The sequence below is a fragment of the Scyliorhinus torazame genome, chromosome 17 (assembly GCF_047496885.1).
Source record: "Scyliorhinus torazame isolate Kashiwa2021f chromosome 17, sScyTor2.1, whole genome shotgun sequence".
Lineage (NCBI taxonomy): Eukaryota > Metazoa > Chordata > Chondrichthyes > Carcharhiniformes > Scyliorhinidae > Scyliorhinus > Scyliorhinus torazame.
The window spans coordinates 132,879,076-132,896,917 of record NC_092723.1 but is presented as its reverse complement, the minus strand read 5'-3'; the positions used below and the strand labels follow the sequence as shown (position 1 = coordinate 132,896,917).

General features: G+C 46.9%; 1 protein-coding gene across 2 annotated transcripts in view; it reads left to right on the top strand.

Moving 5' to 3' along the window:
* Positions 1-17,842, top strand: part of snx8a (sorting nexin 8a) — a 50,465-nt gene that overhangs the window by 19,175 nt on the left and 13,448 nt on the right. For both annotated transcript variants that reach the window (XM_072481055.1, XM_072481054.1), the window contains 5 exons: positions 2,578-2,756; positions 4,110-4,227; positions 5,718-5,839; positions 12,405-12,485; positions 13,936-14,096. In XM_072481055.1, coding sequence (XP_072337156.1) covers positions 2,619-2,756; positions 4,110-4,227; positions 5,718-5,839; positions 12,405-12,485; positions 13,936-14,096 — 620 coding nt within the window. In that variant the 5' untranslated portion in view covers positions 2,578-2,618. The remainder of the gene's footprint in view (positions 1-2,577; positions 2,757-4,109; positions 4,228-5,717; positions 5,840-12,404; positions 12,486-13,935; positions 14,097-17,842) is intronic.

The following is a 17,842-nucleotide window of genomic DNA, read 5'->3' as shown; positions in this document are numbered from 1 at the left end:
GCAATAAATTGCCACTTAATTGGGGGGTAAAAAGTAATTGGGTACTCTAAATTGGAAAAAAAAACCTTTTCTGCCCAATCAAGCAAACCATTATTACCATTCTGGAGACAACAGCTATCCTCTTCAGTGTCAACTACCCAGCCAATTTTGATGTCATCTGCAAATTCCCAATCATGCCTCCCAGATTGGAGTCCAAATCTCTAAAATGGCAAGGGCCGCAACACAGCCCTGTGGAATATCACTGGAAATCTCTTTCCATTCACTAAAATGGGCGGCACGGTAGCACTGTGGTTAGCACTGTTGCTTCACAGCTGCATTGACCCGGATAACTGTCTGTGCGGAGTCTGCACATTCTCCCCGTGTCTGCATGGGTTTCCTCAAGGTGCTCCGGTTTCCTCCCACAAGTCCCGAAAGACATGCTTGTTAGGTGAATTGGACATTCTGAATTCTCTCTGTGTACCTGAACAGGTGCCAGAGTTCATTGGTGTGGTAATGTAAGCCTACTTGTGACACTAATAAAGATTAATATTATTATCTACCAACCATTACCTTTTGTTTCCTGTCGGTGCCAATTTGGATCCAACTAGCCACATTCTCTGTATCCCATGCGATTTCACATTTCCGACCAGTATGTCATGTAGGACTTTGACAAATGCCTGACTAAAATGCATGTCAACAACATCCACGGCACAACCCTCATCAATCATCCTTGTTGCATCCTCAAAAAATGGATTGTTAGTAAGACATGATCTTCCCCTTCCAAAATCATGCTGACTATGCCTGATCAATCCGTGCCTTCCAAGTGACAGTTTACTCAAAATTGATTCCAATAATTTTCCCAGCACTGAAGTCAGCCTGACCAATAATTTTCTGGCTTTTCCCTCACACCCCTTTTAAATAATGGTAACATTCACAGACCTCCAATTCTCTGGTACCTCACCTGTATCTAGTGAGGATTGGAAAATGATCCTCAGCATTTATTTCCTCTCTGGCTACCTTTAACAGCCTGAATGCTTTCTTTCACAACTTGGGGTGCAACCCAACTGACCTTGATGAATTGTCAGCCATCAAGGATGTTAGTCCGTCCAGTAATTCCCCTCTCAGTGCTTAGTGTATCTAATATTTCACACTTTTTTTTACCAGAATGTCTGCATCATCCCTCCTCTTGGTGAAGTTAAGAGACAAAGTATTCATTGAAACCCCATATCTTCAGCATCAACACAAATTACCATGTACATCTCTTCGGTCTTAGCCATTCCTTAATTATTCTCTTGTTAATGTACTGGTTTAACATCTTTGAGTTTCAGTTGAGGCTCATGATTTACTGGGCTGTGGCTACATTTAGCCTCTGCACTCCTACAACAGACCGAAATCAGTCTGTCTATGACTGTCTCGTGATCGCTATTGACGTTTCTCTGGTGTTGGATGAGGGCGGGATCAAGCTCTGCTGTGATACTGTCTGTCGTTGCGTAGCACTGTAGACTTAGGGTGAAGCGCCAAGAGATTGACCAGCATGTATGTTGGCACCTTCAATGGAGCAAATGTGGGCAGAGATAAGTTTATAGTACATGATAAATGCTGAAAAATGTGATATCGGATGAGGTTTATGTTGTACCCCGAGACTCTCCGAGTATATAATTCACATTATTGTGACTGTAGAGAAGCTAAATACAAAATAAAGTCTTTGCACTTATAATAAACTCTGGATGTCCCTAAGCACATCCAATGAAATATTATTTTTAAGAATTCTAATGTAGAAATGCAGCAGCCAATTTGTGCACAGCAAAATTCCATAAAACTGTAATGTGATTGAGGAATAAATATTGGCCAGGTCAATGGGAAGAACTCCATTGCTGCTTTTCACTTGATGGTATGGAATCTTTTACATTCACCTGAGAGGGTGATAGGGCCTTAGTTTAACATCTCACTCAAGGTGGCACCTCTGACTGTTCAGCGGCCCTCAGAGCTGTATTGGAAGTGGTGGTCTGCAACACGGTAGCACAGTGGTTAGCACTATTGCTTCACAGCGCCAGGGTCCCAGGTTCGATTCCCGGCTTGGGTCACTGTCTGCGGAATCTGCACGTTCTCCCTGTGCCTGTGTGGGTTTCCTCCGGGATTTTGGATTCTCCCCTCTGTGTACCCGAACAGGTGACAGAATTGGCGACTAGGGGCTTTTCACAGCAACTTCATTGAAGTGTTAATAAAAGCCTATTTGTGACAATAAAGATTATTATCTTGTCCAGCCTCTAGAGTGAGACTTGTACCCAGAGTCTTCAGATTCTGAGGTGTGACTGCTGTTCACTGAGCCACAGCAGATGCATGTAGTAAGAGAAGCTTTCAGTAGGAGAAAACGTGGGTTATGGGGAGAAAAAAATTCAGAACCATTGTAGAGAAATCCAGTATCAGATGGGAGTAAATGGTCTTTTACCCATAATATGTCGTGAGTCAGGAGATGGAAGAACTTGTACAAAAGCTCTGAACTTATAGGGACTGCTGAGTGGATGCAAGTTAGGTTTCAGAATGAGGAGTTGGTTGGGGTTTCCAGTGTTGTTCTTCAACAAGCTGTTTCTTCCCAAGAATATCCGAAGCCTCGGCTGGGTGAGCTGGAGTCGATCCGGATGCAGGCTCAGGGGAATCCCATCCTCCTGTCACAGAGTCTACAAGACTTGTTGCATATCGACACGGTGCAGGTGGAACTAATTCCAGAGAAGAAGGGTCTGTTCCTAAAACATGTGGAATATGAACTTTCCAGCCAGGTGAGCTCAGCCAAGGGCTTTTCCATCATGTTCTGGATTGTCCTAGGTCTCTGCTTTCAGTGATCTTTAGGATTCAGCTTTGTACTCACAGACCTAAATTGGCTCCTGGTCAACCAAGACCTGAATTTTAACATATGCATCCTTGTTTTCAAATTTCTGTAAAGTTCGCTGTGCTTCTCTAACTCTGATCTCTTTCGCAACTCCCAACTTTATGTTCCACCACTGATGCTGATGCCTTCCTCTGTCAGGTCCTTGGCTCTGGAACCCCTCCCCAAACCTTTCTACCACTCTCCTTAAAACCTACCTCTTTGGCTTGGTGTCAACTTTTGTCAGATCACACATCTGTGAAGCGACTTGGGATGTTTTGTTACTTTAAAGATGCCATATAAATGCTGTTGTTTTAAAAGCCAATGCTTGGCACCTCTGAACCCATGCCTGTTTATTTAATCTTTTCTCTCCATTTTAACTTGGTGATTCCCTGCAGTATGAGCCATGAAACTTCACATCTTACTTCACTAAGCCTCCTCTTTGCCCATGGTTGTCATCAGTAAGCTGATTGTTTTGTTGGATATCCTAGTGCAATCCTTTTTTTTTTACATGATTCCTTGTCCATATTATGTTTCCTTCCTGAAGCAGGAAAAGAAAGACTTGCATTTGTATAATGCCTTTGACAGCCTGCATGACCCAAATCACTTTACATCCAGTGAAGTACTTTTGAAACCTAGTCATCGTTTTAATGTATGAAATTCAACAGTCAACTTGCACATAGCAGAGTCCCACAAACAGCAATCAGATAAATTACCTGATAATCTGCTTGCAAGTGATGTTCAATGATGGATAGATAGTTGCTAGGACACAGGTGGAGGGAAGACTCTGCTTTCTCCTCTTAAAATAGTGCCATGGGAATTTTTACATTCACTGAAGAGAGCAGATGGGGGCCTTGGTTAATGTCTCAGCTGAAATCACGCACCTCCAATAGTGCAGCACTCCCAGTGCTGTGGTTGATTTTGTGCTGAAATTTATGGAGGCGTACTTAACCCCACAACCTTCTGACTTAGAGGGTCGCAGGTGGTTAAATGCAGTTTGAGGGCAGTTGTCATGATTTAATAGAATGATAGAATAGGCTCATGGGGCTCAGTAGACAACTCCTGCTGGAAAATGGACATCAGAGGAGAAGAGAAACTGATTTGGCCGTAACAGCATGCTGACACTCACTGGTGGAAGAGCGGTGCAATTGTACCCCCATGTGCAGTTCATCACCTTTTTAGGAGCGAGGGTTTGTGGTGAAGAAGAGAAGGAATCAAAGCTGTGTAACTAAGAAAACTCCAATCTTTTGCTGCATTTTCCTTTCAGCGATTCAAGTCATCGGTTTACCGAAGATACAATGATTTTGTGGTATTTCACGAAGTGCTGCTCCAGCGATTCCCGTATCGGATGGTGCCAGCATTGCCCCCAAAGAGAATGCTAAGAGGTAAACGACTGGTATGGCAAAATGATATTGTAATTGTGAAACTAGAAGTCTGCCCAAGCGCCCAGCTTCTTTGTTTTCCCTTCTTTGGTGGATACCAACGTTCAGCTTATCAACGAGGGAATATTGACGGGACGAGAATGTCCTGTTTTTGTTGATCTGCATGTGTGAGAATCCAACGATAGCATGTGTACATTGCACCAGGCCTTCGAGGAAAACCAAATGTGGACCGAGTGAGCAATGCAGGGAGGGAGGAGAATGTAGCCATGTAGTGAACTTCAATGACATTCTGTTAGTCTGCACCTTCCAGGCAAAGTACAGAGTGATTGTTGCTTTCCTCCTTGCTGCTGTGCCACTATAGTTGCTAGTTATACTGAGTGGTCACTAAATATAGGTAACAAAAATAAAAAATATAGGAACACCAATGCTTGTTCTATCCACTGGGCAATGCAACCTGATCCATCCCCTTCAACATTACTGAAAATTATATTCCCTGACAGAGGGGAAACCTTGTAACCCGGAAAACAAAACTTGGTCCTTAAGAGATTAAAGCAAACTTTAGGAGACTGTGGTAACAATGAAGCATCACTAAACATCATTACACAACCCTGTCCCATCATCTCCAACTAAATATGACCCAATTAGGAACATAAGACTGTACAGGACTGGGAATGGCTATCTCACTGTCCCTAGAGATCAAACATTTTCCACCTGGCCGTTAGTAACCCCATGTGAGAAAAAAATGCTCTTCAACTTTTTAGCACTTATTGCCAAGGTTTCTATCCTGTTTTTATCTTCAGGTGAGAATTCACCAGCCTTGAAGCTGTGAGTATCTTGGGTGTGGGGCAGGTTTGATGGACCAACTGGCTTTTTCCTGTTTATGGGTCTTGTACACTTAACATCTTTTTCTCCCACTGCTTCCTGATTTGGACAATTATGCTTGGTTACAGCCATCTGCTATGAAAAGAACAGAAGAAGGCCATTTAGCCCCTTGAGCCAGTCACTACAATAATGGGTGATCAGATTGGGGGATTAACTCCACTTTGTTTTCCATGAAGAAGTCGATAAATGGTTGACACTGTGGGTGTTAGGTCATTGAGTATATTCAAGTCTGATATTGATAGATTTTTGGATAAAAAGGGAATCAAGAGATATGAAGACAGGGCGTGAAAGTTGAGCTGAGAAGGATGATCAGCCATGATCTTATTGAGTGATGGAGGAGGATCGAGGGGCTGTCTGGCCTACGCCTCTGATTCCCTATGTTCTTATTGTTGAGCATGATTTATACTGACAACCTGCAGAAACTCGTATTAGCATTGAGCAATTGGTTCCTTGAAATAATGCTAACACGCCAGTGTTGCATCGACCGTTGCTACTTTGTAGGAGAGGCTGTTTTACAAATAAAATCGATGCTTGGAGCCATGTGGCTGCTTTATTTTGTGTTTACTGTGTCTTGCAAGTGTATTTAACTGTTCTGAATCCCCCCCCCCCAGTTGGCCGAGAGTTCATTGAGTCCCGGCGTCGTGCCCTGAAACGCTTTGTTAACCTGGTGGCTCGTCACCCATTCTTTTCTGAGGATGAGCTTCTGCAGATCTTCCTGTGCTTCAGTGGTCCTGTGAGTATTGTGTATAGCAACACCTCCAAGCTGATATATTTGCCACTTTTCGCATGCAAGAATGTTTCCTGAGAATGACTGGTTAGAGCACTGAGTGAATAGTGAACAATGGTTCTTATCTAGAGGAGTGAGGGAGCATTGTGAAGAACAAAATGGTGAAGGGTTGCAGGGGCAATTTCTTCTCCACGTGTTCCCTTATTGCTGAGTGCCAGATCTCAGCTCAGTTGCTGTTGAGAGCTGTTGAGTGAAGCCAAGTCAAGGACCTCCCTTTTGGGGATGGAGGGGTGGGTGGACAGAGATGGATAGGGAATTCTCATCATGCCTCTGATGCCCATGCCTTTACAACAGCCCACCTTTGCTGCACTGTGGCGCTTGGTGGAAGACTCTCGAGGGGAGAAAAATCTCCCAGAGCTACAACTGATGTGACTTAAAACAAAATATAAATATTTTGTAACATCCCGATGCCTCTGCACTGTAATTATAGTGAAAAGATGGCATCATCGCTAAACAGAATTGCCTAAAATTAACATGTTTATGAATCTAATGGTCATTTTACTCTGTTACTGGGGACAACGCTAAAAAAAACCTCTTGAGATTGTTAAAACATGATACTTCAGCCATTAATGTGTGTTATTTTTTTTTTTAAATAATATTTTATTGAAAATTTTTGGTCAACCAACACAGTACATTGTGCATCCTTTACACAACATTGTAACAATACAGATAATAATGACCTTTTTTAAATTTAAACAAAAACAACAACAAATAAATAAATATTAAATAACAAAAAAATAAAAACTAGCCCTAATTGGCAACTGCCTTGTCTCAGGCCACCCCCCCCCCCCCCCCCCCCCCAAGTCCTGGGCCGCTGCTGCTGCCTTCTTTGTTCTCCCCTATCTATCTTTCCGCAAGATATTCGACGAACGGTTGCCACCGCCTAGTAAACCCTTGAGCCGACCCCCTTAGGACGAACTTAATCCGCTCTAACTTTATGAACCCCGCCATATCATTTATCCAGGTCTCCACCCCCGGGGGCTTGGCTTCTTTCCACATTAGCAATATTCTGCGCCGGGCTACTAGGGACGCAAAGGCCAAAACATCGACCTCTTTCGCCTCCTGCACTCCCGGCTCTTGTGCAACCCCAAATACAGCCAACCCCCAGCTTGGTTCGACCCGGACTCCTACTACTTTCGAAAGCACCTTTGTCACCCCCATCCAAAACCCCTGTAGTGCCGGGCATGACCAAAACATATGGGTATGATTCGCTGGGCTTCTCGAGCACCTCGCACACCTATCCTCCACCCCAAAAAATTTACTGAGCCGTGTTCCAGTCATATGTGCCCTGTGTAATACCTTAAACTGAATCAGGCTTAGCCTGGCGCACGAGGACGACGAGTTTACCCTGTTTAGGGCATCTGCCCACATCCCCTCCTCAATCTCCTCCCCTAGCTCTTCTTCCCATTTCCCTTTTAGTTCGTCCATCATAGTCTCCCCTTCGTCTCTCATTTCCCTATATATATCCGACACCTTACCGTCCCCCACCCATTTCTTTGAGATGACTCTGTCCTGCACCTCTTGTGTCGGGAGCTGCGGGAATTCCCTCACCTGCTGCCTCGCAAAAGCCCTCAATTGCATGTACCTGAATGCATTCCCTTGGGGCAACCCATATTTCTCGGTCAGCGCTCCCAGACTCGCAGACTTCCCATCCACAAATAGATCTTTCAATTGCGTTATACCTGCTCTTTGCCACATTCCATATCCCCCATCCATTCCCCCCGGGGCAAACCTATGGTTGTTTCTTATCGGGGACCCCCCCAGTGCTCCGGTCTTTCCCCTATGTCGTCTCCACTGTCCCCAAACCTTCAGTGTAGCTACCACCACCGGACTCGTGGTATAGTTCCTTGGTGAGAACGGCAATGGGGCTGTCACCATAGCCTGCAGGCTGGTCCCCCTACAGGACGCCCTCTCTAATCTCTTCCACGCCGCTCCTTCCTCCTCTCCCATCCACTTACTCACCATTGAAATATTAGCGGCCCAATAATACTCACTTAGGCTCGGTAGTGCCAGCACCCCCCTATCCCTACTACGCTGTAAGAATCCCTTCCTCACTCTCGGAGTCTTCCCGGCCCAAACAAAACCCATGATACTCTTTTCTATCCTTTTGAAAAAAGCCTTCGTGATCACCACCGGGAGACACTGAAACACAAAAAGGAATCTCGGGAGGACCACCATCTTAACTGCCTGCACCCTCCCTGCCATTGACAATGCTACCATATCCCATCTCTTGAAATCTTCCTCCATCTGTTCCACCAACCGCGTCAAATTTAGCCTGTGCAATGTGCCCCAATTCTTAGCTATCTGGATCCCCAGGTAACGAAAGTCTCTTGTTACCTTCCTCAACGGTAGGTCTTCTATTTCTCTACTCTGCTCCCCTGGATGCACCACAAACAGCTCACTCTTTCCCATGTTCAATTTATACCCTGAAAAATCCCCAAACTCCCCAAGTATCCACATTATTTCTGGCATCCCCTCCGCTGGATCCGCCACATATAGTAGCAGATCATCCGCATATAAAGATACCCGGTGTTCTTCTCCTCCCCTAAGTATTCCCCTCCATCCCTTGGAACCTCTCAGCGCTATCGCCAGGGGCTCAATCGCCAGTGCAAACAGTAATGGGGACAGAGGACATCCCTGCCTAGTCCCTCTATGGAGCCGAAAATATGCCGATCCCCGTCCATTCGTGACCACACTCGCCACTGGGGCCCTATACAACAGCTGCACCCATCTAACATACCCCTCTCCGAACCCAAATCTCCTCAACACCTCCCACAGATAATCCCACTCCACTCTATCAAATGCTTTCTCGGCATCCATCGCCACTACTATCTCCGTTTCACCCTCTGGTGGGGCCATCATCATTACCCCTAACAACCTCCGTATGTTCGTGTTCAGCTGTCTCCCCTTCACAAACCCAGTTTGGTCCTCATGAACCACCCCCGGGACACATTCCTCTATTCTCATTGCCATTACCTTGGCCAAGACCTTGGCATCTACATTGAGGAGGGAGATTGGTCTGTAGGACCCGCATTGTAGCGGATCCTTTTCCTTCTTTAAAAGAAGCGATATCGTTGCTTCTGACATAGTCGGGGGCAGTTGTCCCCTTTCCTTTGCCTCGTTGAAGGTCCTCGTCAGTAGCGGGGCGAGCAAGTCCAAATATTTTTTGTAAAATTCAACTGGGAATCCGTCCGGTCCCGGGGCCTTTCCCGTCTGCATGTTCCTAATTCCTTTCACCACTTCTTCTACCGTGATCTGTGCTCCCAATCCCATCCTTTCCTGCTCTTCCACCTTGGGAATTTCCAGCCGATCCAAAAACTCCATCATTCTCTCCCTCCCATCCGGGGGTTGAGCTTCATACAATTTTTTATAAAATGTCTTAAACACTTCATTCACTCTCTCCGCTCCCCGCTCCGTCTCTCCATCTTCGTCTCTCACCCCCCCTATTTCCCTCGCTGCTCCCCTTTTCCTCAATTGGTGTGCCAGCAATCTGCTCGCCTTCTCTCCATATTCATACTGTACACCCTGCGCCTTCCTCCATTGTGCCTCTGCAGTGCCTGTGGTCAGCAAGTCAAATTCCACATGCAGCCTTTGCCTTTCCCTATACAGTCCCTCCTCCGGTGCTTCCGCATACTGTCTGTCCACCCTCGAAAGTTCTTGCAACAACCGCTCCCATTCCTTACTCTCCTGCTTCCCTTTATGTGTCCTTATTGATATCAGCTCCCCCCTAACCACCGCCTTCAACGCCTCCCAGACCACTCCCACCTGAACCTCCCCATTGTCATTAAGTTCCAAGTACTTTTCAATGCATCCCCTCACCCTTAAGCACACCCCCTCATCCGCCATTAGTCCCATATCCATTCTCCAGGGTGGACGCCCTCTTGTTTCCTCCCCTATCTCCAAGTCTACCCAGTGTGGGGCATGATCCGAAATGGCTATAGCCGTATATTCCGTTCCCCTCACCCTCGGGATCAATGCCCTACCCAACACAAAAAAGTCTATGCGTGAATAGACTTTATGGACATAGGAGAAAAACGAGAACTCCTTACTCCTAGGTCTACTGAATCTCCACGGGTCCACCCCTCCCATCTGCTCCATAAAATCCTTAAGCATCTTGGCTGCTGCCGGCCTCCTACCAGTCCTGGACTTCGACCTATCCAGCCTTGGTTCCAACACCGTGTTAAAGTCTCCCCCCATTATCAGCTTTCCGGTCTCTAGGTCTGGGATGCGTCCTAGCATTCACCTCATAAAATTGGCATCGTCCCAATTCGGGGCATACACGTTTACCAACACCACCATCTCTCCCTGTAATTTGCCACTCACCATCACGTATCTGCCCCCGTTATCCGCCACTATAGTCTTTGCCTCGAACATTACCCGCTTCCCCACTAATATAGCCACCCCCCTGTTTTTCGCATCCAGCCCCGAATGGAACACCTGCCCTACCCATCCTTTGCGCAGCCTAACCTGATCTATCAGTTTCAGGTGCGTTTCCTGTAACATGACCACATCTGCTTTAAGTTTCTTAAGGTGTGCGAGTACTCGTGCCCTCTTTATCGGCCCGTTAAGCCCCCTCACGTTCCACGTGATCAGCCGGGTTGGGGGGCTTCCCACCCACCCCCCCCCCCCCCCTTGCCGGTTAGCCATCATCTTTTTCCAGCTTCTCGCCCAGTTCCCACGCGGCTGTATTTCTCCCAGACGGTGCCCCCCCCGCCCATCCTTTCCCGCACCCACTCCCCCCTTTCCCCAGCAGCAGCAACCCCGTAATTCCCCCCCCCCCCCCCGCTAGACCCCCCGCTAGCGTAATTACTCCCCCCATGTTGCTCCCAGAAGTCAGCAAACTCTGGCTGACCTCGGCTTCCCCCCTGTGATCACGGCTCGCCCCGTGCGGCGCCCCCTCCTTCCTGCTTCTCCATTCCCGCCATAATTATCATAGCGCGGGAACCAAGCCCGCGCCTCTCCCTCGGCCCCGCCTCCCATGGCCAACGCCCCATCTCCTCTCCCTCCCCATCTCCCCCATCACCACCTGTGGGAGAAAGAAAAGTTACCATACCGCAGGATTAATCATACAATCCCTCTTCCGCCCCCCCCCCCCCCCCACTCGTCCCACCACTTTGTCCAAACGTTCATTTTCGTAGTCCAATCATTCCAATTTTTCTTCTACAATAAAAGTCCACGCTTCATCCGCCGTCTCAAAGTAGTGGTGCCTCCCTTGATATGTGACCCACAGTCTTGCCGGTTGCAGCATTCCAAACTTTATCTTTTTTTTGTGAAGTACCGCTTTGGCCCGATTAAAGCTCGCCCTCCTTCTCGCCACCTCCGCACTCCAATCTTGATAGACGCGGATCACCGCGTTCTCCCATTTACTACACCGAGTTTTCTTCGCCCATCTAAGGACCATTTCTCTATCCTTAAAACGGAGAAATCTCACCACTATGGCTCTGGGAGTTTCTCCTGCTCTCGGTCCTCGCACCATAACTCGGTATGCTCCCTCCACCTCCAACGGACCCGTCGGGGCCTCCACTCCCATTAACGAGTGCAGCATCGTGCTCACATATGCCCCGACGTCCGCCCCCTCCACACCTTCAGGAAGGCCAAGAATCCTCAAGTTGTTCCTCCTTGCGTTATTTTCCAGTGCCTCCAACCTCTCCACAGATCGTTTCTGGTGTGCCTCCTGTATCTCCGACTTCACCACCAGGCCCTGTATGTCGTTTTCATTCTCTGCTCCTGTCGCCTTCACGACCCGAAGCTCCTGCTCCTGGGTCTTTTGTTCCTCTTTCAGCCCTTCAATCGCCTGTAATATCGGGGCCAACAACTCTTTCTTCATTTCCTTTTTTATCTCCTCCACGCAGCGTTTCAAAAACTCTTGTTGTTCAGGGCCCCATATGAAACTGCCACCTTCCGACGCCATCTTGGTTTCTGCTTGCCTTCCTTGCCGTTGTTCCAAAGGATCCGCTGCAATCCGGCCACTTTCCTCTCCTTTTTCCATCCGTGTCCAGGGGGAACACCTTTCTGGTTTACCGCACGGTGTTTTCAGCCGTTAAAATTGCCGTTGGGGCTCCTATCAAGAGCCCAAAAGTCCGTTTCACAGGGAGCTGCCGAAACGTGCGACTCAGCTGGTCATCGCCGCACCCGGAAGTCATTAATGTGTGTTATTGATGACTGGATATTTCCTACTGTCTTTTAAAATTAAAAATTGTTTTGTATCTTGATGTTTCACATATCTTTTGGGGAAACTAACCTGTCTAAATCAAAATTGGTGGCTCCTTTCCCATAACAATGGGCCTGACCTTTAACCACCCTCCACAATAACCACTCTGCTGTATGGAACTGCTACACACTCCATTAATTGCAGTGGTTAAAGAACAACATCCACCATTAGCTAGGAGGGGCAAAAATGCCAGCTGTACCAAATACATTCTGAGTGTGAAGTTTAAAAAAAAAAGTTGTCTGAAGATTGACCCTGTTCTTTAAATAGGATTTTGCATATTTTCCCTTTCTTTTTATAAAGGATGTCCAGAATAAGATTCGGGAATCTTTGCGAGGAGTGGGTGATGAGTTTATGACGTGTGGAATTGCAGCAACAGCTAAGGTAATATTGGAGCATTGCTGTTGTAGGGATAAGTATTTCTATGGCTAATCCAGTGATGCTCTGTAAACTAGTGGTGTCAGCATTAGGGTTTCAGTGAAGTGTCTTGGTGTAACTTTCATGCAACATCCATTTGCAAAGGAACCAAGAGCATAATTACAGATCATGTCCTTCCAAACGTGAGTTTCTGCAGAGAGCATCCTGGAATCTAATTTTAAATACTGTGTTACAGATCACATCACCAGTCATGGGAGCTTTTTTAGGTTATTCAATCCAGCTTGTTACACAAAAGCCTAAATGCACAACATGAAATGAGCTGTATGTTGGTTTTAAACTCTAGACCTCCAGGTGATGCATAAGTACATGAGTTGACCATTCAGCCTCTTTTGAGTTGTTCTGACATTCAATTAGATTGTGGCTTATCTGTGCCTCAACTCCAATGTGCCTTTGCTCCAAATACCATAAGAATCGCAGTGGTTAGCACTGCTGCCTCACGGCACCGAGGGCCTGGGTTCGATCCTGGCCCCGGGTCACTGTCCGTGTGGAGTTTGCACATTCTACCAGTGTCTGCATGGGTCTCGCTTCCACAACCCAAAAAGATGTGCAGAGTAGGTGGATTGGCCACGTTAAATTGCCTCTTTATTGGAAAAAAGAATTGGGTACACTAAATTTTTTTTAAAAAAAGAACATAAGAAGTAGGCAACTCAACCCCTCGAGCCCTCTCTCGGCCTCAATTTCATTTTCCTGCCTGTTCTCCATAACCCTTCAACCCATTACTAATTAAAAATCTGTCAATCTGCTCCTTAATTTACTCAATGCCCTGGCATTCACCACACTCTGAGGTAGTGAATTTCTCAGATATCATGACCCAGTAGAAAACTTGTCTCCATATGAACGCTTCTGTTGTCCTAGTATTCCCAGCCTTTTGAGGAAAGTAATTTTCAGATTTCTATTAAATAAATAATTAAATCATCTATTTCAGTGTTGTTGGTTGAGGGATAAATGTGCCTCAGGACACTGGGAGTGGGGAGCACATATGCATTTCAAATGGCTACATCTATCCATTAGGGCAAACAAATCTTCGGTTCAATGTTGTTAAAAGATAGCATCTCTAACAATGCAGCATTCCTTCCTCGAGCCAGGTGCATCCAAGATGGAATTTAGGCCGGTGCAGCGAGGTGATGCTGCGATGGGAGTGTCAACCTAAATAATGTGCTCAGAGAGTCTGGTATTTATGAATCTAATACGTAAGGTCCAATTGATATTCTATAATTGCATGCTTCAAGGAAGGAAGTGTCCAGATTTCAATTGTTATATTGAAGGAAAAGACAAGCATTGGTCTATTAATTCCTTGAGTTCAATTGTTTATGTGAATATTTTTCTCTCTCTTTCTCTCTCTCTCTCTCCCCCCCCCCCCCCCGCCCCCCAAACCCCACGCCTTGACAAAATGCAGGAATTACTGCCACCTGATATTCAGGCTCAGTTTGTGGCCAGCAGGGAGCTGATTCGAAACCTCTACAACAGCTTCCATAAGCTGAGGGACCGGGCCGAGAGAATGGCAAACCGATCTGCCGAGAATGCCACTGATCTCCTGCTGTTTGGGAAGGAATTGAGGTAAATGTTGAAACTGTGTGATGTGGGTTCAGTTATGTCACAATCTATTTGCCTGCTATTGCGACCTGTCTCTGGGTTTTTAGCAATTTTTTTAAAACCTGCTATTGTCGCCCTTGCCAGTCCTGTGTCATGTGCTCTTCTTTGCTTCTGAGCCCCGATAGCTCAGACTGGCTTTGGGGGAGGAGAGCAATGTTTTTTGCTTTTCTTTTTAAAATCCCCTTTTCCTTTATCTCAGTCAGTGCTCTCTGTCTATATATTTCTTGCTGTCTCTTTCCTACTTTCGCTGGGTGTATGTGTGTTTCTCTCTCTCTGTCTCTCACACACCGCCTACCCCCATTTTGCTGGGTGCACACTTGTACCTATTGGAGGGTTAATCTGGGATGGACAGTATTTCACTTCTTGCAGCTGGGCACAAGTTTGAAACCTGCACTGTGTGCCGGGCAGAGGGTGGTGATTTATTTCTGCTTGGGCGGAGGGACGAGTTCAGCCTGGGTGTCTGGTGATGGAGATAACATGGACCAACCCAGTTGCAGCTGTTATATAACAGGATAGACAATGAAGGAGGAGTAAAGTACAGCATAAAATTGAGCCAATTTGCTTGGGATGTATCCCAAAGTTCTGGAGTGGGGGGTGCGTCTTGAATAGTTCACCATTGAAAAGTTACTGGGGATGGATTTGCATGGTAGAAGCTTGTGATGATACTACTTTGGAAGCTGTTGGTCCAGCTAGGTTTTATGGGGTGTTGCTAACTTTTGGTTGGTTCAATTGGCTCTGTTTTATAACCATTGCTCTCGAGTCGCCAGGTATCTTTGTGATACCGCCACGAGGTTCAAGTTCAAGTAATGATCAATAACTCAATACACCAATTAGTAAGATTCAAATCAAAGCACATTTATTATACACAGTAAATCGCTACTCATGCATAAATTCTACTTCTAAGCTACTCCTACAACTAACAGGCCTATACTTGGCTTCGGACTGGCCCACCAGGTCAGGGGAACAAATGGCCTTTCGTTCGGGTCCTGAGTCTGCGGGATTCGAAGTTGGTACGGATTGGTAGCTAGGAGCGCCTATCTCGTAGTGAGCGTTGACTTAAGACTTACTGGGTCTCGGTGGCAGCTGCACCAGTCACTGTCAAGGGTTGGTTCGCGTTGCTGAGTGACCCGATCAAGAAGAACGATTCGAACTTGGGGGCTTAACTTTATAGTCCCCAGGGGCTTCCCGCCTTTCGGGGCGGACCCTGTACCTGGTTCCAAGTGATTGGACTTCGTTCCAATCGCTTGGTTTGAATTCTCCAATACTGGAACGGTTCCCTGATCGATGGACGGTCTTGAGATGTCCGTTAACCTCTTGTGTTGGCTCCTGCTGGCGCCGAGGAGTCTGGCTTGGCTTTGTTTATCCCAAATGTTTCGATTGTACCTGGGGATCGCTCATTAATATGTAGATGGCTGCTACATTATTATGCAGATGGCTGATTGTATCAATGCTGTCTGGGCTTTTGCAGCGTTCAATACACCGTAAACTTGCACCTGCTAGTTTCTGCCTGTGTTGGCTGAATTTCCCTGCAGCCTTTGCTGTTCTCCATTTTACGTCGGGAGTTGGCCAACCCAGGTGGCTACAGGGGTACATTACAAGCTGTGCCAGTTATTTAAGAATGGAAACTGTTCCAGTCAATCTCCAAAAGTTGTGTTCAGTGAGCAGGGGTTAAATCATTAGAAATTCAAAAGCCATAGGAGTGATTAATTATGGCAATACAAAATACCAAGAAAGAGGGAGGCCAAAGATGTAGCGGGTGGAGGAAGAATAGAAAGAATGTTTTTCACCAGGCTGTGAGATTGGAAACAGCTGTAGCTTGTTTTTGCAGGAGTGAATTTACGGAGAGCTTTAAGTTGCAGGGTCAGCGACTGAAAGAGACTCAAAATAGCAACCACCCCCATTCCCCAGGAGAAGCTCGGGGGCCATCCTGAAGTGAGCAGAGAAATGATTCTGGCACAGCGAAGAAGGAAATGTTTGTGCTGATTGAACTCAAAGCTCTTGAAGACTGAGGGGGCTAATAAAGCTGAGCAAAATGGTACTGCATGCACTGTTCTTAAGGTGGCAAACAAGATTAAATTGTTTTAAAGTTTAACCTGCATTGCTACTATTAAAATAAGAAAGAACTTGCATGGTACAAACTCCTTTCACAATCTTAGGATGTTTCAAAGTGCTTTGCAGGCAATGAAATACTTTTAAAATGTAGTCACTATTAAATAATACAAACATTTTATTGCAGGGCCATGACCAGGTTAGAAAATCCTAGGCATGACCAATTCTTATCTTTCTAAACTATATTTATTCCAACGATATGTGTTTCATTGGAAAGGTTGGCATATATTGGCCCTATAGTTGCCTTTGAGGAGGTGGCGGTGAGCCACTGCCTTAAACCACTGCAGTCTGTGTGATGAAGGTGCTCTCAAAATGCCATTAGGAAGGGAGTTCCACTTCCGGTTGCGGCGATGATCCCCAAAGCCGCACGTTTCGGTGGCTCCAGCTTTGACGGACTTTCGGGCTCTTTTTAAGAGCCCCAATGGGAATTTTTTTAGACGCAACCCGGTGTGGGATGAAGCAACAGGGAGTCGTCCGTCTCTTTCCCCCCCCCAGTGTGAAAGAAAAAGATCGTCGGCGGCGGCCAGATCACGGAGGATCCTCGAGGGCAGTGGCAGAGGAAAGAAAAAAACAAGATGGCGTCGGAGGGAGCCCAGGCGACATGGGGACCGGACCAGGATGAATTTCTAAGACTGTGTGTGGAGGTGCTAAAAAAGGAGGTGCTGGCCCCGATGTTACAGGCAATCGAGGGGCTTAAAGAGACACAAAAGGCCCAAGAGATAGAGCTCCGTGTGGTGGAGCAGAAGGTAACTGACAACGAGGACGAGATCCTGGGCCTAGCGGTCAAAATGCAGACGCACGAGGCGCTTCATAAGAAGTGCATCGAAAGAATTGAAGTCCTGGAAAATAGATCAAGGAGAAAGAACCTCCGGATCCTGGGTCTCCCCGAGGGAGTGGAAGGAGCTGACAGCGGGGCTTATGTGAGCACGATGCTACGTTCGCTAATGGGAGCTGAGGCCCCCTCGGGCCCCCTGGAAGTGGAAGGGGCCCACCGGGTCCCTGCGAGGAGACCAAAGGCTGGAGAACCACCTAGGGCGATGGTCGTGCGATTCCACCGCTTCAATGACAGAGAGGTTTTGAGCTGGGCCAAGAAGGTACGAAGTAGCAGATGGGAGAATGCGGTGATACGAGTGTATCAGGACTGTAGTGCGGAGGTGGCGAGAAAGAGGGCGAGTTTTAATCGAGCCAAGGAGGTGCTGCATAAGAAGAAAGTAAAGTTTGGGATGTTGCAGCCGGCGCGATTATGGGTCACGTACCAGGATAAACATTACTATTTTGAGACGTCGGAAGAAGCATGGACCTTCATTCAAAAAGAGAAACTGGACCAGAACTGAGGGACTGATGTTGGAGGGGAAACGACAATGTTGATGTATAGAGGTGTAAATTGGGGAGGGGGAGACACTGAGAAATGTGGCCGCCGGTGGGGGAAAAAGAGACGCGGGGGATGGGGAATGGGAACGGGGCTGTAGGGGGAGCTGCGCCATAGGGGGTGGGATGGTTCTATTTCCCTGCGCCAGAGAGATGATGGCAGGAAGATAGGCGCAAGGAGGATGGGAGTTCCACACACGGGGGTGGGGGTCAAGGAGAGAGCGGGAGAAGCC